The sequence below is a fragment of the Pygocentrus nattereri genome, chromosome 5 (assembly GCF_015220715.1).
Source record: "Pygocentrus nattereri isolate fPygNat1 chromosome 5, fPygNat1.pri, whole genome shotgun sequence".
NCBI classification, from domain to species: Eukaryota; Metazoa; Chordata; class Actinopteri; order Characiformes; family Serrasalmidae; genus Pygocentrus; species Pygocentrus nattereri.
This window is the reverse complement of record NC_051215.1, coordinates 20,078,213-20,106,202: the sequence shown is the minus strand read 5'-3', so window position 1 is coordinate 20,106,202 and position 27,990 is coordinate 20,078,213. Positions and strand designations below refer to the sequence as shown.

The 27,990-nt window shown below is 39.7% G+C and overlaps 1 protein-coding gene across 3 annotated transcripts in view; it reads left to right on the top strand.

Annotated features, from left to right (window-relative positions):
• The window catches only part of LOC108441705, an 88,081-nt gene that overhangs the window by 41,992 nt on the left and 18,099 nt on the right, over positions 1–27,990 (top strand). For 2 of the 3 annotated variants that reach the window (XM_017721376.2, XM_017721375.2), the window contains 9 exons: positions 1,750–2,006; positions 5,971–6,091; positions 6,878–7,072; positions 8,042–8,194; positions 14,770–14,987; positions 15,502–15,685; positions 18,132–18,287; positions 19,623–19,940; positions 21,700–21,807. In XM_017721376.2, coding sequence (XP_017576865.1) covers positions 1,750–2,006; positions 5,971–6,091; positions 6,878–7,072; positions 8,042–8,194; positions 14,770–14,987; positions 15,502–15,685; positions 18,132–18,287; positions 19,623–19,940; positions 21,700–21,807 — 1,710 coding nt within the window. The remainder of the gene's footprint in view (positions 1–1,749; positions 2,007–5,970; positions 6,092–6,877; positions 7,073–8,041; positions 8,195–14,769; positions 14,988–15,501; positions 15,686–18,131; positions 18,288–19,622; positions 19,941–21,699; positions 21,808–27,990) is intronic. The other variant, XM_017721378.2, reaches the window with a different exon arrangement.

Here is a 27,990-nt window from a genome sequence, read left to right as displayed (position 1 = left end):
GTACCATGTATGACTAAGTATGTGACAAATAAAAACTTTGAACTAAAAGAGCTTAGGAAATGTCTACAAATTGCATCACATATAGCAATAGCAATCATCGGGGTCCAAGCACTATGCTCCAGTATGGAGACAGCAGAACACAAATGATGGACAAAGTGTTTTGAATCACCCCTCTTAGTAATTGATATGGGTTTTGAAAGGATGATTTCTAAAATCTGTACTCAGTCACCTTTTGGTAAAGAAAGCAATGGATTTTTAAAATAGCACAATTTGTTTTTTGTTAAAACTGAAAGAAGTAGTATAAATTTACAGTCAAAGGTGCCGGGACAGATTTCTCAGGACACACACAGGCTCAAATCAATTTGTTTTTTGATATTTCGGACCCAAATGATCTCATAATCAGCATTATACTGATGAAGATGTGATGACAGTGGTAGATAATTCACTCACATCCTCAGAAGACGCTGCTTCATCGAGTTTAGACTGAGTTCTCTTTAAATACCATCCAATGTGCATTCATTCAGCTGATTCATCCATTCATGGGGATCATCAGGTTGTGAGTTCGGTCACTGGGGATGCCACAGCCGTGGCCAAGAGGTCACCGTTGTCCTCTGTCTCTCTCTGGGTGGTTAGGATGGCCCCATCTTCCCTGATCAGCAGGTGTTTCTTAGCTGATGTAACAGAACTGGCGGTCAGCATCTCCTCCTATGATGTTGCTTCGTCAGCATTTAGAAAAGATGCAGTGGCACATCACACGACTCAGAGGACGCTTGTTCTAGACTTCACCTTCCTATCATATTATTGGCAGTGACCAAGCTAATGGGTGGAATTGGACTGGACTAATTTGTAAAATGCTGCTCCTAAATTGTCATGTTAAAATCGCTAAATTCCTTTCCTGGGATATTCTTGGTCAAAAAACAGGCCTGCAAATTCATTTATAGAAAATAGTAATTGTAAATTGTGTAAACTGTACATGGCTATATATTTAAATGGCTATATTGGTCAGAAAAATACTCCAGGACACTCCTACAGGGGTCAGGTTTTTGAACCTTGTTAACTGCTCTGGGGTTTTCATGTCTTTACATAATTTAAACATTTTTTGTAAAAGCTAGGAAATGGGACTGAAAAATTTGTGGAAAATATCTAACCCTTTTCTGTGATGGACTGGCGACCTGTCCAGGGTGTATCCTGCCTTTCGCCCGAAGACTGCTGGGATAGGCTCCAGCATCCCCCCGCGACCCTGACGGAGAAGCGGCTTAGAAAATGGATGGATGGATGGATCTAACCCTTTTTTCTGACCAATACTGTGATTTAAATGTACAAGTTATACAATTTACAGTTGCTGTTTTCTATAAATTACTTTCCAGGCCTTTTTCTTGGCCAAGAAAACCAGAATATCCACTTTTTCTAAATTGAAGCCTGAACAACACTGAGTGCGCCAGACTACCAGTTAGTTGTGATGGTCTTACTGGTATAACTCATCTACAGGCAGTTCACAAGCTTTGTGTTATTGGATTAAATTGTATTGTAATGTATTCTATAATAAAAATTGCAGCCCTTTCAGATTAAATTGATGAGTCTTTCAGCTCTACTGTGAGGTGTTCCCAACAGAAACTGTAACTTCTGACTTGTTAATGTTCAGGAGGCTGTGTGTAGCCCAATGAAACAGGGGTTATTGAAAACTTCATTGTTTTTTTCAGTCTGAATGAGACAGATGTATACAAGCGTTGATTCTCTGTCTCTCTTCAGGCTGTCAGGGTGCTGCAGACGCTGGGCAGTCTGGAGGCCTGGCTGGAGGCTGCAGAGCTGTCCATCAAGCAGGCGTCTTTGGCAGGAGACCCTAAGTCGGTGAGTGTGGCCGAGCGAGAGAGCTGTCTGCTGGAGAGGGAGCTGGAAACACGCAGCCTGGAGCTTCACAACCTCAAGCAGGAGGTGGAGGCCCTCTGCAGCCAGAGACACCTCTGCACTCAGCTGCTCCCCACGCGCATGGAGGAGGTGGAGAAGAAGTATGTAGCCCTAATGGGAACTGTTAATCACACTGCGGCAACAGTTAATCTTTCAGTTTATTGTTAAGCTTGTTAGTTGTTGGTCTTTTTGCTGCTGTGTGTGGCATTACATTCTACACCATGCAGAAGTGACTAGTGACCATGTGCAGAGAAGGTACAGTAAACAGCCTGCGAACAGTAAATTAAAGGAAATTTATTCATAGGATGAAGGAGGGTAATACCGACTCACTTGGTAAATGTCTTGCTGCCATCATCCCCTAATATGTCTTACTAAAGAGCCTTTATCTTGTATTTTATAGTTTTTTTGAGGAAAAAGGCTGTGTGCTACCATATTTAAGACTGGTATACAATTCTATGTCCAAAAAGTTGAGATGCTGTGCAAAAATGTAAATAACAACAGAATGTAATGATGGGCACATCATTTAAACCTAATATTTAATTGAAAATATTACAAATGCAACATGTCAAATGTTGAAACGGACCCTTTTTGAATGTGATGCATTTTGATAACTTGACAGTTCTCTGGCCAAGGCTGCAGCACTCCTTATAACTTCAGCGTGAGTGGGTGGAGCTAAATGCTTCAAGGCTGAATATTCAGATATATGTAAATATATTCTCAAAAAAGTTATTTTATAATGGTCTGATTTTGCAGCTTAGTTTTTATGTATAGACTAGAGAGAGTAAATAGTAGGATTTGAAACCTTAACACTGAGTGTGTTTACATGCACATAGTAATCCGATAACTGCACAAAATCTAATTGTGTCAGTAACTGGTTCAGTGTGTTTACACTTAATAATTTGACAACTGCAGAAAATCAGATTGTGCCAGTATCTGTGGTGGTGGGGAGCCATAAGGCAGATGCATGTGCTGAGAAAAGCAAGATTTATTCAGGGCAAATCCAGGGTCATGGTCAAAACAGTCCAGGTTTAGGGAACCAGCACAGATATAAGGAGGAACGGACATAATGCGAAAAAGAAACACAGGATAAACAGACTACAGATGCCGGTAAAGAAACCAAACAAAACAATACAAACAAAACATCAAACATCCAACACCTACGACCAGTGACAGGCGGCGGGTCTGGAGGCACGGCGACAGGTGACTGGTCCAGAGGCGCAGCGACTGGTGGCGTGTCCGGAGGTGCGGTAACGGGGCGCGGCCATGGGTACAGGCATGATGCGGGGTGCGGCCACGGGGTGCGGCCACGGGAACCGGCGTGCCAAGGGGTGCGGCTATGGGATCAGGAACTCAGGCGCCAGCCACAATGCCAAAAACAGACTGCGACAACAACCTGGAGGAACAAACAGAAACAGAACCCACTCGGCTGCCCCCAAGGCTCACCCAAGCTATGGGAAGCTCGCAGTGGTGCTTGAGAACAAGCTGAGAGCCGTAAAAAGGGTTTTCTGAATGTTCCATCCATCTCACTTCGTCTTGCGCTGCAGGTCGCTCCTCCCTGCAATGTTGCTCAAGATGGGAAGACCCTAGGCTTACCTGAGCTCTCGTCATCATGACACAAGGCGGGACGGTCCTTTGACTTTCTACAGGAACAAAGAGACGCTCGTCTACCCTCAGTGCCAGGGGATTTGCTGTCTCCGGCTTGGTGGCATTGGGACACGGGTAATGGAACAACCACAAACCAGTGTCTTGCTTTCTTGCTGCGTCCTTGGTCGGCTGGTCTTTCTGTGATGGTGGGGAGCAATAAGGCGGATACATGTGCTGAAAAAAGCAAGATTTATTGGGGGCAAATCCAGGGTCATGGTAAAAACAGTCCAGGTTTAGGGAGTCAACACGGATATAATGAGAAAAAGAAACACAGGATAAACAGACTACAGATGCCGGTAGAGAAACAAAATAAAACAATTCAAACAAAATATCAAACATCCAACACCTACAACCAGTAACTAATGGCAAACAAGAACAGCAACAACAACAGACCAGCGAAAACAAGGGGCAAACACAGGGCTTAAGTAGCACAAGGGATACAAGGGATCACAGGTGGATAACAGGTGAAACAAATCAGGGGTGGAGTCAGAAAACAAGGCGGTCGGGCAGGGAAGGACTCAAAACAAAGAAAACACATGGACTAGACCAAAACAGAAGCACATGGAAGAGTGGGAGGATTTTGGCCTTTAATTCATTCCTAATTTATTAAGAAGTTTTCTGCCTAAATTACGGTTCCCTCAGTTACCCTCCAGCAGATACCCTCACATGCTGTGTAGACGTCCAGTAGTTTCAGGGTAACGTTGTCTGTGTAGGTGGAGCCAATTTCATGTTCATGAAAGGTGACTGACCAGGAGGTTGTGGTTAAAGCCATATGATGCTGGCTTCTTTATGAGGGGCACCTCTGTCTATAAACCAGCTCAGACTCAGTAAAAGACACCAAGCCTACCAAAGAAAACAAAGAGAGGAAAGGGCAGCATTTATGAGTTTCTGGTGCAAAGGGAAAACTGGTACTAGAGGGGAAACACATGGAGGACTGTTTTAAGGGTGGGGTGCTGTTTGTGCAGGTAGATGCTCTTTAAAAAGCTGCTGGATTGTTCAGCTTCTAAAAGTTGCAGACTTTTAACTGCTGTATTTTGTGGATCTTTCATTTGTACCACTCATACAAACTTCATTATGATTATGTAATTCAGTGAATGAGAAGAAGTTTACACTGGTTTGGTGTGAAATGGTTCAGATGTCTTTACAGTAGTGGTGATAGGAACTAGGGGTCACCATGACTACAACACAAATATAGACGTTATATGTACCATCCAGTACCAACAGAGAACCTACACAAGTCTTCTGAGTATATATGGAACGTTGATGATGGAAAATAGTGGAAAATCTGAAATAATAGGTTTCTTTGGGGACTATTTTGCCTCACAGCACCCTGTATGTATCCCTCCAAAGTCTTCTCAAAACTATTGTAAAATATATTTCTGTGAGGGAGATGGGGACGTTTATAGGATTTGAAAATATCTGGCGCTTTGGACAAACCATCCGGGGTTAGTAAGGACATCCAAAGTTTTCATATATTTTAATACCACTTTAAGCTCACCATGTAGGACACTTACCAGCCTAGATCAAGTCTTGTTTATTAAGAAATCATATTATCTGGTAACTTGGGCAGCTGAGACGTAACTATGTTCTCATGTTCTCCGCTCTGTAGGCCAAACATAAGCTTCATAAACAGAGGATTTTGTCTGCCGAGCACATAAACCTAACAGAATTTATGAATGAATTTATGGATTGATTCCTGTCCATGTGTAGGATTTGGAAAACAGTAAATGCTTTTTAGAATAAGGTTAAGTTGTGCACCAGTTTGTGGTGCCTTATTCTTCAGATGTTGTCGGCCACAGCCACACTGTACAAAGCCTTCCTCTGTTCTACCAGCTCATTGTCCGACTTGCAGCTCACTCTCAGCTCTTCCTCTCTCCAGAGTTACCTTAAGGGTCTTTTTCAGCTGAGGTAGCAGGTTCTCTTTAGTAAAGACGATGGTTCTTTATGGAGCCATAAAAACTGCATTTGCATGCTAAAAAGGTTCTTCAGAAAAGCATTCTTCAGATTGATGAGATGATTGTTCTGGATTAAAAAGGGTTTTGCTATTGTTACAGTGCCAAGCTTGTGTACAATAGCAGAACAGTTTTTGGTGCTATGTAGAACCTACACATTCTCCATAAATCTGAAGAACGATTTCACGTGCAGAGAACCTTTTAAGCATGCAAGTGGTTCTCAGTGTTCAGGGTTCTACATATTTACTAACCTTTGAAGAACCATCTTTTTAAGGGAGTAAAGTGGAGCATTTCACACCAAACCACTCTTAACCACATTTTGTTTACATCTTAACCGCTTAATTATGCAGAAATCTGAGAATTTGGGTGAAATTTCTCAAATTCCTGAGGTCCATTCCTGAGTGTGTTAATGCCGACAGCTGAGCAGTGCTGACGTTTCAGTCACTGGTGGGACGTTGTTGTGTCTCAGGTTCAGCAGCGTACAGACGGCACTGACGCAGCAGAGCTCTGAGCTGAAGGACACGCGCATGCTGACAGAGTTTCTAGAGCGAGTGGAGCTGGAGGAGAGTCACTACGGAACCCTGGGGCAGGTGCGTCCGCAGAGCAACCAGTGACCAGATTCACGAAAGCTTTCTTAAAAAAGACTTGTGAAAGTTCTTAAGACTAACACATTCGTTAGAATGTCCTGAAACACAATTATCAAAAGAAGCTCTCCAATATTCTCTCAAGAAAAACCTTAATTTGTTTTCTTCTGTCGGCTACATTGCATTTAACCCTGTACCGTAACCGACGCACAATAGATTTTGAATTCGTATGAACTGTCATTTAGTTTGATCCACTCAGTGGAGCGAAATGGAAGAAAAATATCAAAACAACAAGAGTTTGAAGTGAGGGAGGAAGAAGCAGCAAACAGGAGAAAATCCTCCTTAGAAAGTACAGTAATCCTGGGGCGACGGCTGAGTCTGAGGACGAGGATATGCCGAGGCAGCATCCGATTAAATTTAGATGCTCACCTTGTCACAGCCTGAGATGAGTGCAGCTGTTGTAAGATTAAGAAAACAATTAAGAACTTAATATTTTCAAGAAAACCACTCATTCTTAGAATTATTTTCAAGAAAAAAAGTTAAAAAAATAAAGTAAGTATTCTCAACACGTTGAGAATGAAGTTGAGAAAAAAGCACACATTTTCTTTCTTAACACAATTTCGTGAATCCGGCTCCAGAACAGTTCATTCAGTGGTGTGGATTCCTTTAGATCAGATGGTCTTTGGTGCTGATTAACTCAAACAAAGAGACACGCAGGGTCAAGTTTCTTCACCCCAGATGGACTCAGTTCAGTTTGGTTTTGGTCTTTTTCTCCACGTTTTGGTTGTGCAGCCTCTAAAGAGCGATCTGGACTGTGACCCGTTGCTGCTGCCGCTGGCGAGGAGCAGACACAGCGAGCCTGTGATGGAGAGTCTGGGAGACCCGGTGGAGGAGCTGAGGGAGGCTGTGGAGATGCTGAATGACACGGCGAGAGAAAGAGGACGTTCTCAGTCACATGACCACAGCATTCAGGAGCTCCACTCCAGAGTAAGTGAGAGTTATGGATTTTAATGCAATAATAACAAAAGTGTAACATCACAAAACTTTCTCACAGCACACAAAATGTATCACAATATTTAGTTTTAATAATGATAATTTAAATATTTGATTATGTTTTTGTTTTTATAGCATCTTTCCCTGATCAGTCAGTGGCGCTGATGTTTCGGTGTCAGTAAATGTCTGTTCTATCAGCTGTTCTTCTGTAGAGTCTCTGTTCTAGTGCGGTTCTGCGCTCTTCCTCACATTAACCTGAGGTTAAGGTCAGGTTTAGGATTAGGCCCAGGGTGAGGGTTAGGATTAGGTTTTGGGTTGAGGTTAAGGTCAGGGTTAGGATTAGGCCCAGGGTCAGGGTTAGGATTAGGGCCAGGGTGAGAGTTAGGATTAGGTTTTGGGTTGAGGTTAAGGTCAGGGTTAGGATGACCACTCCAAATAAAGTGCTACCATTTGATTTAGTGATCGTTATGCTTTATTCAGGCTGGTCATTAATTTTCAGGATTTCTCTTCACGCGTGCTTTGTCTAGCCTGCAGGGAGCTGGTTTCCTGCCCACTTCTGCACACAGCACTGAAGATTAGTCCTGCGCCACAAGATATTATGGCATTCCAGTCAGAATACGCAGGAATGCAGTCCTCTACTATACTATACCAAAAAGTGTTCTGTTGTTACAGTCAAAGCAACAACAATAGAACTCTTTAGAAACATATACAACACATTCTCCATCAATCTGAAGAACCATTTCACCATGCAGAAAACCTCTTAAGCCTGCAAATGATTCTTTGAGTGTTCATTGTTGTCTTAACTGAAGAACCCTTGAAGAACCATCTTTTTAAGACTGTTAGGAGTGAAAATGAGAGTTGCAGTGAGAAGCCAGTCAAGCTGATTGGTATCTTTGTTTTTGATTCTCTGTGCCTTTGCTTTGCTTCTTCTCACTCCTCCACCCTTTTCTTCCTGTATCCCAGCATTCCACTGTGGCAGTGCAGGTGGAGCAGTGTCTCCAGCGCAGCGCAGAGCTGTCCGTAGATGTGCTGGAGATGGAGCGAGAGATGGCTGTCCGGTGTGAACCAGAGCGTTGCGGTCTGGATGGTCTGCAGGAGCAACAGGACCAGCTGGAGGTGAGGAACAACCTGAGAACTTCACTGACTATCTACAAGCGCACACACCTTACTTTCAACAGCAAGGGGGGGGTTCTCTAAGGTCAGGAGCTTTTCACCTCTCCACCACCCTCCCCAGAGCAGACCACTTTCCAACTAAGGCTGGACCAACTAAGTTGTACTCAGGTATTCGTTTGCTGTGGAAAGTGAAAAATCTTCATTATGGCACAGCTATATCTCTCAATGCATTTCAGCTTGTGTCTTTATCAGAGAGTCATAACACAAACTGCACGAGCGCAATACACTCTCAGAAATAAAGGTACTAGACTGTCTCTGGGTCAGTGCCCCTCTTCTCACTGGGGTGGTTTCCTCAAGGCTCCATCTCAGTATCTTTAGTCAGGGAACATAACTGAACCATGATCCACTGAAATTATATGTTCTAAGCGGGACTCCACACACCCCATCTTGCCTCCAGGCTTTTTTCCTATTGTTCTGTTTTAAAACTTTCGGTTATGAAAAGGAACAAATACCAAATTTTCACCTGGAAAAACTGATTTAAGGTTCACAACCAGACCTTAAAACCACTGTAGAACCTTTGAGGGACTTTGACCAAGTGATTCACAAATTCCAAAGTTACATACAACATACAAAATAAAAAACATAGTTTGTTATGTTGTCTTATATGATATATTTGATTCCTTTAACTACACTTTTCATCAGCAGAGAAGACCATTGATTGTTAATATATAGAACATGTTTGATGATTCATCTCAAATCTGTCAGCATACTGATAATTATCTGAATATTATGAGGCTCTGTTGAGGGCGACGCTGACATGCTCAGTATTAACATTTCTGATGGTTCCGATATTTATTACAGGACTATTAGTTATACCTAAGACAACCTGCTTTTAATAAGGTAAACTATATATAGGTGTAGGGCTGTTCGATTATGGCAAAACTCATAATCATGATTATTTTGCTCAGTATTGAGATCATGATTATTTAACATGATTACTTACTGACTGTGGAAACATCCTGCTCTTATTCAACTTTTTAAAATATTTTTAACATGTTTTAAATATTATTAAACTGGAAAATAAATAAAAAAGGAAAAAAGAGTGAATAAATAAAAGAAATGATATAATATATAAACATATATATATTGAATAATATATTTATAAAATAATACATAAAAATGAATAAGATCATCTATGTTATAAGGCACTTCCACAACCTACTGAAAACTATAATATAATAACAATAAATAAAAATAACTGCGCTGAGTTTGGACTATAGAGAGGGGCACTGTACAGGAAATGGTGCACTGGGTTTATAATGCAGGACAAAACAAGAGCGTTGTTGCAAAAAGGAATGATTGATTTTTTCTCATTATCTTGTTTTCATAATTGCTAGAAGCCAAAATCGCAATCGAAAATAAAACTCAATGAATTGCCCAGCCCTGTATAGATAAACCTACAGCTCATATGCATTACTTTTTTGTGTATTCCTCTTAAGTTTACTTGATATATGATGTACAGTATGTAGTGTACATTGTTTTATCTGTGCTTTTTGTGGTAAAGCCGGTTCAAAAGCTCACCTGAGGCAGAATTTGGAACAATACACTAATAAGGGGCCTGTTTGTTCTAAGCCTGATGAAAACGGTTGATTAAGAGTTTTTTAGGGCTGATGGCTCAAAGCCGAGCGCTCCGAGCGCTCAGAGCGGCTTCGTCTTGTTTGCGGTGATATAATGGTCTCTGGGTGCTGATGTAATGGACACGGCCTGACCTCTCTCTGCCGTCCCCCATGATCACTTCAACACATTGTTTTGAGAGTCTGTTTCCTGTTTTGGGCCAAACTTTCTCACGTCCACTGAGAACCCGCCACCCTCCTGCTCTGTTTGAGGAACGTTAATGCCCCAGAGACCCCAAACCCATGTTTTCTTTCAGTAACTTTATTTGAAGGATTCTTACATACAGACTTTTTAACATATGCATAAGCATTAAATACTCCTTTATAAATACATTATTCAAGCATTTATGAACAGCTTATGCCGGTAATCACCAGATACCATAAGCTGAAGGGGTTTGTACTTTGACTTTGACAGAATTGCATAAAGCAGATATAAACGTCTAAACCACACCTTCACCACATTCTAAGTTCTATGATGTTTCATTATTTTGTGATTAAGAACAAAACAGCTGTTTTTCACTTTAGTTTAAGGTGCCGTATGTCAATGCAATGTCATTTATTTAATATAACCTGTCTCGTCTTGCGGTTACTAGCACTAGTGGGTCATAAATCCTCAAATATTTCTTTATAAATATATTATTCAGTGCTTATGCATGTGTTATACAATCCCTATGTGGGTAGCCTTCAAATAAACTGGTATCTTTCTGTCTAAGTAGGTTAATGTCGCTCTTGTGTGCCACAGCATACATGTACAAAGTATGTCCTGTAGTAAATAACTTTCCAGTGTCCAGTAAATGGCCGATGTATTTTTCCAGCATTTTCTGTTCTGAGAAACTTCAGTTCGAGATTGTTTTTATCACAAAGCAGCCTGTGCACTGTCAAAGACTGCTGTACATTTGCATTATTTTACTGTAACTAATTTTAGTTACTGTAACTAATTTTACAGGATGTTTTGTTATTTTATAGGATTATACTGTAAAAGATTGATGGTGCATTGGTTTGCAGTAAAATACACTCTCAACACATATGTTTAAGAACACATTCTGTCTCTACCTAGGCACATCGGTGTTATCAGGGCTAGTTTTAACACAGAATGTGTCAAATCTGAAAATAATATCACACAAAAAGTGTTGAGATGGGTAACACAAGTTAATGACCACATCAGTTTTTAAAAAGTGCCAGACTGTGCAGTTTAGCATAATGTACTGCACTGTAAGTACTTTAAATTTTATTTATAAAGTAAATAAACAGTAAAATCTTGTACATCTTCTATCTATATCCTGTACAATTGGGAAGATTCTATATCAGTATCCTATCCCCTGAGAACCTGCATCTCATTTATTATCTCCCTCAGGCTAACTGCACATACGGAATGTGAAAAACAACACATTTCATAGTTTTATTTCATAACTTATTTCTGTACAACTGTACATTGGAATAGTGCAGTACTGGTGTATATGGTGTATATTCAGAGTCAGTGTATATATATACATATACATATATTTTTTTTTTCTCATGTATTTTATATCTTTTATATCTATGCACCTAAGATTTTCACTTATGTTCCACCACCAAATGTGATGTGACAATAAACATGATCTGATTTGATTTGAGTTGATCACATTTTAGTCACATTGATCACATTTTTAGTTTTTGACAATTTTTTTTAAAAGCCTTTTGTTCTTTACATTGTGTGTCCATGTGAATGGGCCAAATGAAATGACCCAAAGTTACTTGGAAAAAACTCTGGTTCCATTGACTTACATTGAAACTAAAGTCTAAAAAAACTAAATGTTTTTTCCTTCTCCTGTAAAGTTGCCATTTTAGAGATTGAGGTTTTGTTCCGACAGCAGTGATGTGTGCAAATTAATGATTAATGGGAGTGACTTTAGTGGATGAAAACTCTCTATTTTGAGCCAAAGAGAATTAAATTCTGATAAAGCTGAAATAAATTGCACTGGAATTTTTCAGTTTTGATCCATCAGCAGCTGAATTTTATGTTGTGATAACAAAGTTCCTGCACTGAGTGTGACTGAGTGGGAATGTGCAGCAGACCTGAATGAAGTTCAGTTATTTTCAGGGAGTGTTTGCTGGACTGTCTGCTGATCATGAGGTCAGCACATCAGCGTGTGAGAATGTGTTTGGGTGCATTCCTTGGTGTGTGTGTATGTTTGTCAGTGAAACTTTCCTGCTTGTGTGACGGCATTGGGGTGGGACATGGAGGCGGGAACTCTTCGCTCTGACTCATATTTGGGCAGCTTATGTTTATCACATGCACTTTTCAGGTTCTATAGCGCTGAAGGGCAGGAATGACCTAATCGCTCATTCTGAAATAGCTCTGCTGTCACGCTAAAGGCATCCGCCAATCTCCACACCCAGACTCAGGCCAGACTCTCTGAGCAGCGCTGCTCCCCATGAAGCCTTTTGCACCATTAATTAACAGCCTCAGAGGGCTGTAAAGAGGCCGGGTGATACAGACATGTGACATATGTAGCACATATGGGCCCTTTTACACAGGAGCAGCCTGAACATGTGAAATGACAGCTGTAGAGTGCAAGAAATGCAAGATAAATTCACTAAATAAGGTCATATTTTTGCTGCTATCTCATCTTTTGAGCTGTTCTGTTTTTACACCTTGCAAGAAGAAATAACAATAATAGTAATAATAAATATAGCCTCAAGTGGCAATGTGGGTCCAAGAATGTGTCAGCACAAGAAGCTCTTATGTAGTTTGAGCCAATTAGGTCTAACAAGGCATAATACAGATTGTTCTTTACTTACAGGTAGATAGTAATAATAATAATAATAATACATTTTATTATAGAGCACATTTGAGCTCAAATAGCTTTCCTCAAACACCTTTTTGAAGGTGTTGTGGAAAAATCAAATATAATTTTATCTTGTGTTTAAAGCAGGATTCAAACTGAGTCCCATTAAAGGGACTAATAGTAATGGGACCCAGTAAGAGAGAATGCTTAGCGAAAATCTTAGATATAATATATATATATATATATATATATATATATATATACATATATATATATATATATATATATATATATATATATATATATATATATATATATATATATATATATATATATATTACATTCCCAATATGCAGTTTTGTGCAGTATTATGACATATAATCTATGCTATGTACATGTTTCCATATATGCAATCTGAGGTAGATAAATGAGATGCAGGTAACACAGGCGATAGAGAGATTGAAATATATGTTCCAGAGTATACGAGATATAGATAAAAGATGTATAGATGTCAATCTATATATGTAAGTATAGCTTTGCTGGATTGAAAGTGCAGTAAGATCAGAGTGAGTCTGTTGGTGTGGGTGAGGTGTGGATTGTCCATGGAGATCATAATGACGATGACTCAAAGGTGCAGTTACAAGCCCACTGACCGATGCACCAGCACTACTGGCTGTTCAGCAGTCTGACGGCCCGGGCAGAAACTGTCTCAGAACTGACTGGTTTTGGACTTTATATTTCTGTACCTCCTCCCGCTCAGCAGCTGTGAGAACAGACAGTGGCTTGGGTGGGTGGAGTCCTCTAGAATCCTCCTTTAAGGGGTTAAAGCTTGAGTGCTTCTCAAACTGCTGAGAAACTTTTGCTTGTACACAGAGTTTAATGCTGTTAGCAGATGTAACGATCACAGACAGATGTTTTTGTTAATGTCAGGACATTAAAGAACATGCAGTAATGTTTATGCTAGCATCATGTGATGATGTGTTTTTGTGCAATCAAAACTACAAACATTTGTACAAATTTTACCAGCAAACTGAATGGTAATTTGTTTTTTTTCTTATGAGACCCACCAAACTTGCCTGCTGGCAACTAAATCAGTTTTTTTGCCACCTAAATAGTATATTTGAATTATTTAATGGAGGTAGAATATTAGACCTGTTACTAGGACTATTAGACCTGTTACTTACGAGGATTAGACCTCTTACTAAGCGTATTAGACCTGTTAAATTTATTACATCTGTTACTATGAGTATTAGACCTGTTATTAAGAGTGTTAGACCTGTTAGTAAGAATGTTAGATCTGTTACTACAAGTATTGGACCTGTTATTAAGAGTATTAAACCTGTTACTATGACCTGTTACTAAGAGTATTAGACCTGTTACTAAGAGTATTAGACCTGTTACTATGAGTGTTAGGCCTGTTACTAAGAGTATTAGACCTGTTACTACGAGTGTTAGGCCTGTTACCAAAAGTATTAGACCTGTTACTACAAGTATTAGACCTATTACTATGAGTGTTAGGCCTGTTACTAAGTGTATTAGACCTGTTACTAAGAGTATTAGACCTGTTACTACGAGTGTTAGGCCTGTTACTAAGAGTATTAGACCTGTTACTACAAGTGTTAGGCCTGTTACTAAGTGTATTAGACCTGTTACTATGAGTGTTAGGCCTGTTACTAAGTGTATTAGACCTGTTACTAAGAGTATTAGACCTGTTACTACAAGTGTTAGGCCTGTTACTAAGTGTATTAGACCTGTTACTAAGAGTATTAGACCTATTACTATGAGTGTTAGGCCTGTTACTAAGAGTATTAGACCTGTTACTACAAGTGTTAGGCCTGTTACTAAGAGTATTAGACCTGTTACTACAAGTGTTAGACCTGTTACTAAGAGGATTATACCTATTTGCCTTATCTTCTCTTCAGGTTGTAAGTGTAAAAATCATTTATATTTATTATTATCATTTCTGTTAAAAGACTTCCTAGCAAAGCTTGCAAATAAAAACTACAGGTGTAAACCTCTCAGAAATCTACATTATACATAATATATGCTTAATAATACAAACACAAAATGTAGGTCTGTTTCTCTGCCCCAATCTAAACCCTGGTTTCATCTCCAACTCTTTTATGTGTGTCTCCAGACTGACTATGAGGCCTTGAAGGAGGAGGTGAAGGCCATGGAGAGTCTGTCCACTCACCTGGCAGCTCTGTGTCCAGAGAGAGTGCAGGCACTGAGGAGTGAGGTTCAGGCCAGCCTACTAGCCTGGGAGGAGCTGAGCAAGAGCATGTCCGAAAACCGGAGCCGACTGCTGCAGTTCGGCCGCCTTCGCCACTTCTTCAGGAACTACTTAGCAGTGATGTACGTCAGGCATTAAATATTTGGAGGATTTTTGTAAATGTTCTGCATTTGTTTGGAATCTGTCACTTTTGTTAAAGGTAATTACACCTGTTTTTCTCAAAATAATTAAGATATTAATAAAAATGAACCAGACGTCCACCTCTAAAAGCACCCTCGCAGAAAGACAGTGCTTTATGATAGATTTAAGGTTTTAGTCAGAAAAGTACTTTTTTATCCATTCTTGGTGGAGAGATACATGAACCACACCAAACCACTCTGAACAACTCTGTAGAGATGAGATAGACATGGTGGTGCCTGTGCCTCCAGTGACTGAGCTACTGCCTGGACTGCAGCAGTGAATGTTAACAGCTGTACAGTTTACCTTTAACAATGTGACATTTATGGATGCATAAACAAAGTGACAGTGCACTGAATTATGGAGGAATCTTGAAAAATTGGTGGAGTTCCCGTTTATTTGTAAAGAGTTCTTTTTATAGAATTTTTACCACACTGCCTTTCTGTTCCCCAAATACAGATCTTGGACAGAGGACACCCGTACACGCATATTCTCTGAGAGTGCGCTGCGTCAGAGCCGAGAGAGTCAGGGCTCCATGGTTGAGCTTCTGGACCAGCAAATAGAGCAGAAGTTCCAGGAATTTGATTTGCTTGAAGCTGCAGGGAAGAAGCTGCTCAGTGAGGATCACCACTTGGCCAAGATGGTGAGCTTGGCCTCTTCAGCTCAGAGGCTTATTACAACCTAAGGGTCGTTATTCAATAATCATATGGAGGACATTGCAAACCGAATTATTATTAAGTTATAGGAGTAAAGAATATTTTGTGCAAATTATAAGATTAAAATATTTGTTATAAAGGCTGGATGTTATAGCAGAAATGCAATTCCATGATACTCTAAGACATTTTCATGATGCATGATAAGTATCATGTAACGATGGGGCTAATGAGGCATACAAGGAGGTGGAGTACTTGTGTGAGTGGCCTTTACTGAAGACCTTACATGGATAATCCAAGTGACTGGCAGGTATTAATAGCTCAGGGATCCATAAAGAACACATCAAAACACTGTAACAAAGGGAAATACTTGTAAGGGTTCAGCCTGCACTGCCTGTCGCCAGCAGAGGGCGTCGGCAGCAAGGCGCCCAGCCCGCGCCACCTGCAGCCGGCAGAGGGTGACAGCGGCAAGGTGCCGGCATCAAGACTAACTCGAGGCACCTGGAAGCCCTCGTATATAAAGTGCTGGCAAACGCCAATGTTTGTCACACCTTTGTAGAGGGGGTACCGGTACGGCTCTTAGTCGAAGAACAAAGAGAAAAGAACAGAAAAGGAAAAGAATAGAAAAGAACAGAAAAGGAAAAGAAAGTAAAGAAAAGAACAGAACAGAGAAAGATAAAAAAAAATAAAAATCCGAGCCTGAACACATGGAGCAAAGCCCGCCAACCGCCATAGTCATGGTGGCAGCATCTTTGTGTTTTCATTTTGTTGATTTCACCTTACTAAGTATCTTTTGTTTGAGCATGTTGTCCGTGACGTCTCTTTGGTTTGCCCTTTACTTCCTCATCCCTTTCCACCTTCCTCAGACCGCCTTGACCGTCATCACTCGCTCACTCACGTCAGCGGTAGCGCCGCGATGGTTCGAACCTCAGTCTGGGCGCTTCTGCAGTGACAGCGGCAACTGGGTTTTCCGTTGCCCATTACATTTTTGTTTTTGCTGGGCTTCAGTTCTGCACTTGGGTCTGCCTCCCTGCCGTCCCGTAACAATACTAAGAACATGAACTGATGAGGAAAACTATAAAACGCTAAGGCTAAACTTACACAAAGTAAACACGAGCAGGGAAACTAGAACACTAAGATCATGAACCAAATGGCTGGGGAACAAAGGAAACACAGGGTTTTATACTAACAATGAAGACTGTGAACACCTGAGACTCATGAGAGGGTGGGGCTAGGAAACCAGGAACAGATGAAGGCGCAAGTCAGGGCAGGATGGCGAGGAGCTAACACAACAACAAAAGCACACGGTCAAAGTAAACAAAAGCACACGACACAGAGAAACGAGGAAACAAAGGCAGTACCAGAGAAAGACAGAGAAAGTTACAGTATCACAGTTAGGGATGCATCGAGACCATTTTTTCATATAAGTAAGTTTTTATTCCTCACCGATACTAAGTCTGATACTACACTGAAAACCTACTTAGAATGAAGTAGCTGTTAGTGTGAGTGTAATGAACCTTAACAGTTAAATCATAAAGTCTATCTGGTGATAAATTAAGGTCATTTGCTCTGCTACATCAGTGATCTCTGATCGAGCAGTGCTGCAGTGGAGGTTTAGTTGCCCATCAGAAAAGCTCTTCTGTACAGTTGTCAGTAAAGTAGGTTTCATAGTTTTGATCCTCATCTGTCTTTTTCAGCAGGCTTCCGGTTTTCCAGTCTAGCTTTAGCTGAATGTCCTCTAAAGCCAGACAGACACTGTGTGATGTTAGAGTATGTTTGAATAGACCATTGTGTTCAGTAGCTACAATTTATAGACTCACACTGTATGAAATGCTCTGCCTGACTGACCTGCTATGGGAAACACAGCCTCTACAGACACTCTGACTACTGACTATTATCAATAAAGCTGATTCACTCAGAATAACTGAGTACTGAGCAAACATGCTGAGAAACAGAGCTACAGCAGCTCTGCTGACCACACTGCACTGAAATATACAAAATGTTATAATTCTTTCCAGTCAATATCGTTATCAGTGTATCCCTAATCACAATATTTAGTTTTTCAGAGATTTGATAACAAACTGCACCTGGACTGGCACATTTTAAAAAAAAATCTAAATCTATCAAATATAATCATTTTTATTCAACATTTCACACACTGTGCAGCACTAAATCCAGCTAAACAGGGCTAAATTTGCCCTCTATGAAACAAAATCGGCAGTAAGAGAGTATTTTTAATACTGACGATAATCACTACATGCTCAGAAAAGTGTATTGTAATGTTATGTATCACAATATTTTACAATGTGGGCAATGTAACAATTAAATATTGTCACATTGCCCAGCCCTACTTGTAGTTTTGTGATCTTTTATGTTGTGTTTTTCTCAAGAGTTAGTTATAATGTACTGATTATGAACTGTCCATTATCCCTGAAGATCAAAGAGAGGATGGAGGAGCTGAGAAGCATGCTGGGGTGGATCCTTGTCCACTGGAGAGCACAGAAGGACCAGTGGCTGAACCAGAAGAGAGCAGAGGAACCACACAACGATGCCATTTACTCTGAGGCCACTGTCTGCTCTCTTGCTCCACAGGTAAGGCTATGTATCTTATAGTGATGTCTTGTGTCAGGGCTGTAAAATAGTGCGTCAATATTGTCACGTGTGTGAGAAATTAATTCTGTGCGAATGTGCAGATCACAGTCACGCGTATGGAATATACCTTCGTGTTTGCGCATATTTTTTTGAGTCCAAATGCTCTGGGAGTTGTGGTCAGTTGTTCATAGTCAGTTATTAAGCCGGCTTCACACAGTGAAACTTTCATGCAACTAGTTGCATGCTGTGAGTTGCCGGCAACATAATATTGGTGAACCTTGGCAACTACACACAATTCAAAAGCAGCAGATGTTGCATGCAGCGTGTTCAATTACTGCACTAGATTTACAGCTCATATTTTTCATACACCTATCAGTCTCGCTATTAAGTCATTTTCATATTTGCAGCATTTTAGTCTCTTTTTCAAACCACAGAACACACCATCTTCTGTTTTTTCTCCTCTACTGATTTGGCGAAATCAGTAGTTTGAAAGTGTCATTTGAGATGATTGTGTTTTGATTGGCTGTTCCAAACTCAAATAAGAGACACTTTTTTGAGACACTTTCAACTTTTCTGGCTTTACATTGTGCAACTTACGTGAGATTTAGTTGCATGCAGGCAAAAGATGCATGAAAACCCAAGTTGTATGAAAGTTTCACTATGTAAAGCCTGTCTGAGCTCTTCCATGTAGTGTGTGCCATTTCAAACGTTTCTCAGCTGCCCTAGTGGGAGTTTTTGAAGCCTGTGTTGGGCTGTGATTCTCCTTGTTGCTAAGCAACAACTAGTGATAGCTAACTGCCTTGTTAAAAACAGTCAAACTTCTTGATTGATAATTATAAATAATGAAAGAATGAATAACTTCCTTGACATTTCAAGCACTTTATAAGAACCTAGCTGTGCTAGCGAGCTATCATTTGGTCTGTATCAGCAAAACATGCTAGTAATAACTTAATAAAATTTAAAAAAACTATTTAAATAACAGTGAGTCTTACGTTATGTAATAAGCTGTTTTGCTATGATTCCAGCTGTACATGCATTCCTGCTGGCACTCAAAGATGTTTTACTGAAGTGCCATATATAATAGTGCCGCATGTGGGAATCTGAATTATTCAGGAGAAAATCTATTCTCTATACATTTCACAGAACTTGTTCCTGATTCTTTTGGTTTTCCACTCATTGTGATTTTTATCATTTAAGCATTTTATGTAGATTTTAATCTCAGTGCTAAAAATGTTAATTTGTGCACTTCTAACTTTTACAGCACCGGTGCTACATACTCAAACATTTTTCAAGCAGTCCTGCCTTATGTCTTGATAAAGTGTTCCATTTTTTTAGCCTGAGTCAGAAACTACTGATGACCAGCAGATGAGGACAGAAGGCTCTGCCACTGCTCCCCACAGTGATCTGAAAGACAGGGTGCAGCTGGATAATGGATATGAGGTGATGAAAAGCATCAGTCCCAAGAGCAGTGAGACCCAGAGAGCCTTAGAAGAATGTGATTCACCTTTCCTGCTGCTGAAAGAACCCAGCACTCCTTCACTCGGAGGGACAGTCAACCTCATCCTCAGCTTCACTAACTCAGGGGACAGTCAGCTGCAGGTACAGGAGTCGGACCATGAGAAGGTTGGGGAGCTCTCAGAGGCTGTGCACAGGGTGAGAATTAAACAATCAATATTGTATGATGTCTAGAAAGAACCTCTTCAAGAAGGACACCTGAAGAGGGTTTGACTGTCGAATTGAACCCCTTTATCACAAGCATGTATTCAACACACGAGGTTCAACTTCAATGTGTTTATTAAGTTTTTATGACACAGTTTTTTTAGACTGTGTCAACTATGGCCTGACCGATATGGAACTTTTCTCACTGATACGGATATTAAAGGATCAGACTGGCAAGAAATCTAATTCAATTTCCTGCTTCCTCAAATGCAGCCAATCAGCCAAATTTGAGTTCTTTATTTTAGAACAGAGGCTGAAAGGCTAACGGTGCCAACAAGCACTGGAAAGCAGTAGTCTCTTCTCGGTCAATAACACACTGTACTGTCATTCTATTTATTTCATATGAAAAGAAGGGCAGAAACTCCAAAATATGACTGTCTATTGTGTCAGATCTCAATCAGATTTCCTAAAGTCATACAGAAGAAAAACAATAAAATGATAAATATACATAACAATAAAACTATAAAAATATATATACTTGCCCCTGGAATATGTTAATAGCATTAACTCAAAATGTTGACCTCTCAAACAAGATGTTTCAGGACAGTGTTCCGACAAACACACACATAAAAATCACTTTTTGTGATAAATATATGCAGAAGTTGAAGTTTCACGTTCACTTTAAATTTCAATTAATGTGAATAAACGTCCATTTACCAAAATGTTATCCAGAGTAGTTCACAGTTTAATAATGTTTCTGTTCCTGAGTGAGAAGTCGAAAAATCTGACTCTCCTCTATGTGGGATGGTGGTGTTGTTCACTACGCTATCCAACTTTTACTCTTTTCAACCTTTTATTAAACCCTAATGATTATTATTGAGCAGTGACATGGAAAACAATGCAAACTGGCTGAATTATTAGTGTTAAATTACAGGTGTGCTTACAGACGTCCATGGAGTTTAGGGTGTTAATGAGTGAGTTATAACTCGTTTTAAGCAGTGAAATCTACTATGGCTAATAATTCCTTATCCTAAAGGTTTGGATGTTGTTCAAAGTAGCATCAGGTTTCTGAACCTGGCTTTGCATCAATGCTGATAAATCTGTGGAACCTTAATATCAGCCAATTAAACATAGAATATCAGTGTGTGATCAGAACTCTGTTCTTACCTATAGTACACAGAGCTCTGCTTGTAGGTTTAATAAATCACACCAGCCTCTAAATAACTACTTGTTGAAATAATGTAGCTAAAACTTACTGTAAGTTGACCTAAAAATTACTGTTATTGTTATCGTGGGAAGTGTGTTCCGTATATTGAAGGCTGCAGCACGGCGTAATCTGTTTAGCAAGTTTGCTGAAAAATGTTCAAGAAATCGCAGCTCGGTGAACTGCTTGTTAAAATACAAGTGAATTTGGTGTTTCTTATGAAGTGGATCATTCAAATTAATCAATGCATGAATAAAAATAATCTACAGGTTAATTGATTACTAAATAATCATTAGAAGTAGATTGTAATCATCAGTATGTATCGGTCAGGCCCTAGAAGACTGACTCTCCTTCAGTCTGTCCACTCATTGCTGGCCATACTCAGGTACGCCTGGTTCTCTTACAGAGCATCATTCCTGCTTTTGTCACTGTCCCAAAAATCACCACCCTGCATTTGTTGTTTCCTCAGTGTTCTGCTGTTCTCTCCCCTCGTTTTTCCTCCCTTTTTTGTCAACATCCCTCTCTTTTTTGTGTTCTTGCCTTCTTCAGCCTGCCAAGTCTCACTATTCTGTCTGTAAAAGCTTTTGGAAACGCTGCCAGGGACTTTTTGGTAGTTTAAAGCGAAAGAAAAAGGTTTATCAACAAAGTGCTGAAGAGGTAAATGGAGCTCTGGTCAGTTGGTCCTGCATGAGCAAGTAGTTCACTGGTGTTTGTGCTCGGCGTGTTCAAGAGTGTGCATGATGAGCCTGACTAACACTGAAAACACAAGGAGCCAAACACATTGCTTACTGGAACTGTTTGGCCTCATGTTCCTCACTTCATCATCACCATCATCATCATCATCATCAAGTCCACATCAATATTTAACATGGACAACAGTGGACCGTTTGCAGTTGTGCAGCTTTTAAACTTCAAGTCTAAAATTAAGTAATCAGCTTAACTCAAAAGATTGAGTTCATTGAACTTCAAATAATAAGTTAAAAAATTAAAAGCACAAAATATTCAAATGACCAGGAAATGCAATATTACAAGTTCAACTCAAAAGTGCTTTAAGTTTAAAAGCTGCGTGATTTTTCAAAGTGCAAAATTCCATCATTACAGTTGCTGCGTCCATCAGATTTGACCTGGTAGCATCCAACACCTTTACTAACAGACTACAAATCCAGTAAAACATTGAAAAGTTTCAAGTTTACAAGTTTTACGTGTATTTCCCATTTGCACAACATGTCAGGACATTCGTGCATTGAAACGCTTGTGGCGAGTCTCAGATAATCAAATAAAAAAAATAAAAATAAAAAAAAAAAAAATATATATATATATATATACATACATACAGTACTCTGAGAAAGTCTTAGGCACCCAAGACACATTTTCAAAATCTATTTATTTGTGTATTATTTGCTGGGAAAGTGTTAATATTTGAATAAACAAAATTGATAGAATATTTATAATGAATATTAATTAATAACGATATATATATATATATATATATATATATATATATATATATATATATGGTGATCTTCTGGATGCAATTGTGCTTATTTAACCATTTTCAAACCTCTCCTCGAGGAAGCCCACTATTATATGTAGTTAAAAATCAGCTCCTGGTTTGACCAATCAGTGCTTCATTAAATTGTGCTCATGATGTAATTGATGATATTAAGTCTCTGTATTGGCTGGGAAGGTGTCAAGGAAAAATATGGGCCCAAGAAATTCTTGTTACTTTTTATTTTTTTATGTTTATTTAAATTTTGAATGTGACTTTATTCTAATGTATATTGTGATAAACTCACTGCTGAGTTAAATTGTTTAAAAAAGTGTTTAGATGCATATATATTCATAATATATATATATATATATATATATATATATATATATATATATATATATATATATATATATTAAACAAGGGTTGATCTGTGAAGTATATGTACTTTTTAGTGATAAGTGATATTGTTATTGTTAAAGGGACTTAGTGTTGTTGTCCATCGCAGTAATATGATATAATAATGCTTACAGCATGACTGAGTGAAATGGTAGTTGGGGACTGACCCACAGCTTCACAGTTTGTTCAGATGCCTGACAGCGTGTGGGTAAAAACTGTTCATTAACCGGCTTGTTCTTGCCTGGATGATGCGGAATCTCCTGCCTAATGGCAGGATGGTGAACAGGCCATGTGCTGGGTGACATGGTCTGACTGGATCTTTTTGATTTCCCAAAGACAGCGGGACATTTTCTCATTCAGAAATAAACTGGATTTGTTTGAGATCTGACAAAATATGAATGTTGGCCAATTAGCAGACAGAAAAGCACCCTGGAAACCATGTCTACGTAATTAATGGTTCAGTCACTCGAGCAGGTTTTCATGCCTAATAAGGAACATCTTAGTGACAGAAGCTGCCCCTCCAGATGAGGAGGACTCGCCGTCGCTGAGCCAAGAAAAGCTTTTTAGCTAGCTGAGTGATCTTGTTCTGTAACATTAGATGTCATCATAAAGTGATGTTTAGTGAACACAGTAACCAGGACAGAGTGTGTCGTCTGTGGACTCAGGACAGTTCTCAGGAATGAAACTGTGCTGGTTTGTTTGTAGGACTTCTGTCAGATCTTTTTCTTTGCTTGACTGGGGAAGGAATGTTTAGAGACGATTGTGATTTACATGTTTTGCAAACAGTCAACTGATGGTGATCCAGCCATTCTAGACAGAAGATGACTAGCTGACTATTGACAAAGGAAGACAGGAGCCAGAGGAGAGAAATATTGTTGATGAGATTGTATTCTAATGCTGTTTGCTGTCTGGTGTGGTCCAGAGGACAGAGGAAGACAGGTTCCCCTTCTGAGTCTTGGTACTTCTCAAGGTTTCTTCTGTATGCTCTTAGACCTGGATTTTTCTGTAAAGCTGTTTTGTGACAACACCTGCTGTAAAAAGCACAGTATAAAAAAAAACTTTGACCAGACTTGACATGAGATCTCCTCTTGATCTCCTAGACTTGATGAAGTACTGTTTGGAATGAGAGTGAGACTCCCAAGTGGGACAATCATCTAAGTTGTCCCTATCATTAGGAAGGAACTTCACGAGTTTGTCCAGGAGAGTACAGCTGTCCTCGCTCTCTCTGGGTGGGCATGATGGCCCCCATCTCCCCCATCACTCAGCACGATGCTAGTCAGCATAGGCGTCTGTTAACTCATGTAGCACATCTGGTGGTTAGTGTTCTCCTCCGATACGACTAAATTGGAGAGAAAATTCAAAAACATAAAAAAAAGATTTTCTCACTTTGAGGACAATATCATCACATCTCTGGATTAACTCTTTAGTGTCTGACTCTGAGCTGAATAAGGTCTCAATATGAAAAGTGTAAGCTCTGTTCTAGATCACAGAACCCTCTCAACAGTCTGTCAGTGCAGAAGGAGGAGAAACTCACACTTTTATCACTCTTTACCAGATATTCTCACAGTGAAATGCTGAGGTTAATCTTCCTGAGGGGGTTTCAAGAGAAAGCATTCAGAATTCAGTTAAAGGTCCCATTTTACATTATTTCCCTAATAACTGCTATATACCCACTACACTATACCAACCACTATATACCCACTATACTATACCAACCACTATATACCCACTACACTACACCAACCACTATATATCCACTACACTATACCAACCACTATATACCCACTACACTATACCAACCACTATATACCCACTACACTACACCAACCACTATATACCCACTACACTACACCAACTACTATATACCCACTACACTATACCAACCACTATATACCCACTACACTATACCAACCACTATATACCCACTACACTACACCAACCACTATATACCCACTACACTACACCAACTACTATATACCCACTACACTACACCAACCACTATATACCCACTACACTATACCAACCGCTATATACTCACTACACTATACCAACCGCTATATACCCACTACACTCCACCAACCACTATATACCCACTACACCATGCCATATATAATATATATTTTTTGGTTTTGTTCTTCAGTTTTTGACATAATGTGAAAATGCCTGTTGTCCTTTACATTGTGTGTAACTTTCATGATGAATGGACCAAAAGAAACGACTTGGAAAAAACTGTGGTTCCATTGACTTACATTAAAAGTAAAGTAGTTTTTTCCTTCTCCTGTAAAGTTACCATTTTGGAGATACAAGGCATTGTTTAGCAGTGTGTTGCGTGCATTGTAAATGTGTAACTATACAGTTATGAGAGACATTTAATATCAAGTGATCAACCCAGTGATCCTTCATTAATACAGTATTGAGATCTGCTTTGTTTCTTTGAGAGTCTTCCTCTGAGAGCCACTGATGGAGGGGCTGGTTTCAAACAGGTGTGGTCGGGCAATGAAAAGATGATTGAGGAAGCGGATTAAAGGGCCTCGCTCAAAGCAGACGTGGCCCATTAGTGGACTTTTTTGAAGGAACTTTCTCCAAAGCAAACACAAAGCCCCATTTGAAAGCTTGGATTGTTTAGCAAGCTATCTTTGGGACATTTTGGGGAGTAATTGCAAGAAAAATAAAAAATATTGTGTTCTTTGGAAAAGGCTCAGTGGAGTGTGAAAGCATGTGTATGATCGCTTTAGAGCCTGCAGGTTTCTCACTGCACCAGAAGAGTCTGCGCAGTGTAAGAGGCAGAAACCGTGGTGGATGTTGAGCAGTCGCTGTAGGTTTATTGCTCACTTACTCATGTCGTCCTGTAGTAACCGTTCCACAGTGGAGCTCCTCAGGGAGACTCGGATGACAGAGTTCTCTGGATAACAACGGGGGGATTACAGCTCGTGGGAAAAGGGCAGTTCGCTGTCAAACTCCAGCACTTCCACCACATTTCGATATGACCAGCCTTTTTTAGATCGTGAGAGACCCCGGGATCATAAATAATCCGGACGTGGGGCTCAGCTTTCAGCTTCTGAGAACCACATCTAGATAATGAGACCCCAGAGGTCTGTGTGCATAAACACAGTGTGGTTGAGTTTATCATGAACAGTCAGTTAAATACAGTGAGGACCTTCTCAGGACCTTCTAGTGCATGCTTAAAAAGGATGGTTCTTCAAGGGTTCTTTAGTAAAGACAACAGTTCTATATCTTTGCATGATTAAGGGGTTCTTTGCACCTCAAAGGGTTCTTCAGATGGATAGAGAATGTGCAGCAGATGATTCTATATAGTTTTTGAATAGGATCCTGTATGGCACCAAAAAGGGTTCTTCTATTGTTATGATGTCAAGCTTGTATCAATAGAGGAGCCCTATTTGGTGCTGTATAGAATCCCATTCAAAAAGGTGCTGTATAAAACCATACAGAGCACATTCTCCTTCAATCTGATGGACCATTTCACCATGCAAAGAACTTAATTATGCAAAGGGTTCTTGTTTCTAAATAGAACCATATTCTTTACTAAAGAACCCTTGAAGAACCATAATTTTTATTTTTTTGGTATTTTACAGAAGGTCAGTATCTGCAGATCTAAGATCACAAACAGCCAGACATTCAGGAGATTTAAGAACCTTTTGCATGATTAAAAGGTTCTTCACATCGTGAAAGGGTTCCACAGGTTGATGGGGAATGTGCTGTAGCTAGTTCTATACAGAGCCTTTTTAAATAGGGTTCTATATAGCACCAAAAAGGGTTCTTCTGTTGTTATAAGCTTAACATCAGACCAGTAGAAGAACCCTTTTGGTGCTGTACAGAACCATATCCAACACATTCTCCATTAATATGAGGAACCTTTTCACAATGCATGCTTAAGGGGTTCTTTGAGTGGTGAAGTGGTTCTTCAGATTGACAGAAAAGATGGTTCTATACAGCACCAAAATGGTTCTTGTATGTCAAGCTTGTTGATGATATATAGAGTTCTGTTCAAAAAGGTGCCTTATAGAACCATACATAACACGTTCTCCATCAATCTGAAGAACTATTTCACCATGCAAGAACCATGCAACCATTTAATCATGCAAAGGGTTCTTTGAGTGTTCATGTTTCTATATAGAGCCATTTTCTTTACTAAAGAACCCCTGAAGAACCTTTTTTTTTTTTGGTATTTTACAGAAGATCAAAAACGGACAGCTTTAAGGACGCTTTGCACAATTAAAAGGTTCTTTGCATCATGAAAGCATTCTTCAGGTTGATGGAGAATGTGCTATAGCTGTTTCCATACAGAGCCTTTTTGTATAGGGTTCTATGTAGCACCAAAATGGGTTCTTCTATTGTTACAAACTTGACATCAAACCAATAAAATAAACCTTTCATGGTGCTATATATAACACATTCTCCATCAATCTGAAGAACCATTTCACTATACAGAGAACCATTTAACCACGCAAAGGGTTCTTTGAGCAGCTTTAATGTTGCAGCTCTAATAGTTGGAGATTCAGATGTTAGTACTGTTCATTGTGACTTGTATAAACAAGCTCCAGTCAGATCAGCAGAACTGAGAAGTGACACCTAAGATCAGTTGAGAAATAAGAATGAACTGACTGAAGATGAGAGGTAGAAGAGCGAGAGCTGCTCTTTCAGCTGTTATATAAGCCTGTTCTGAAAGCGTGTGTTCATGGTGTGGCGACAGGATGTGACCTCACCCTCGCTTCTCATGAAAGGCCTGTATTTAAATAGCTTTCAGCAGGGGCACTTGAGGAATGTGCGGTGAACTTTCTAGAAGACCTCCTAACTGCCCCATATGATTTATGGTCTGGAGCCGCCGCAGTAACACAAGATTAGTCACACAGGTGAAAGGTTGAGCCATTAGAGCTGAGTATGACGGCATGTTGAGGAGCAGATGCTTCTGATTAAGTCTGGGAGAAGAAAGA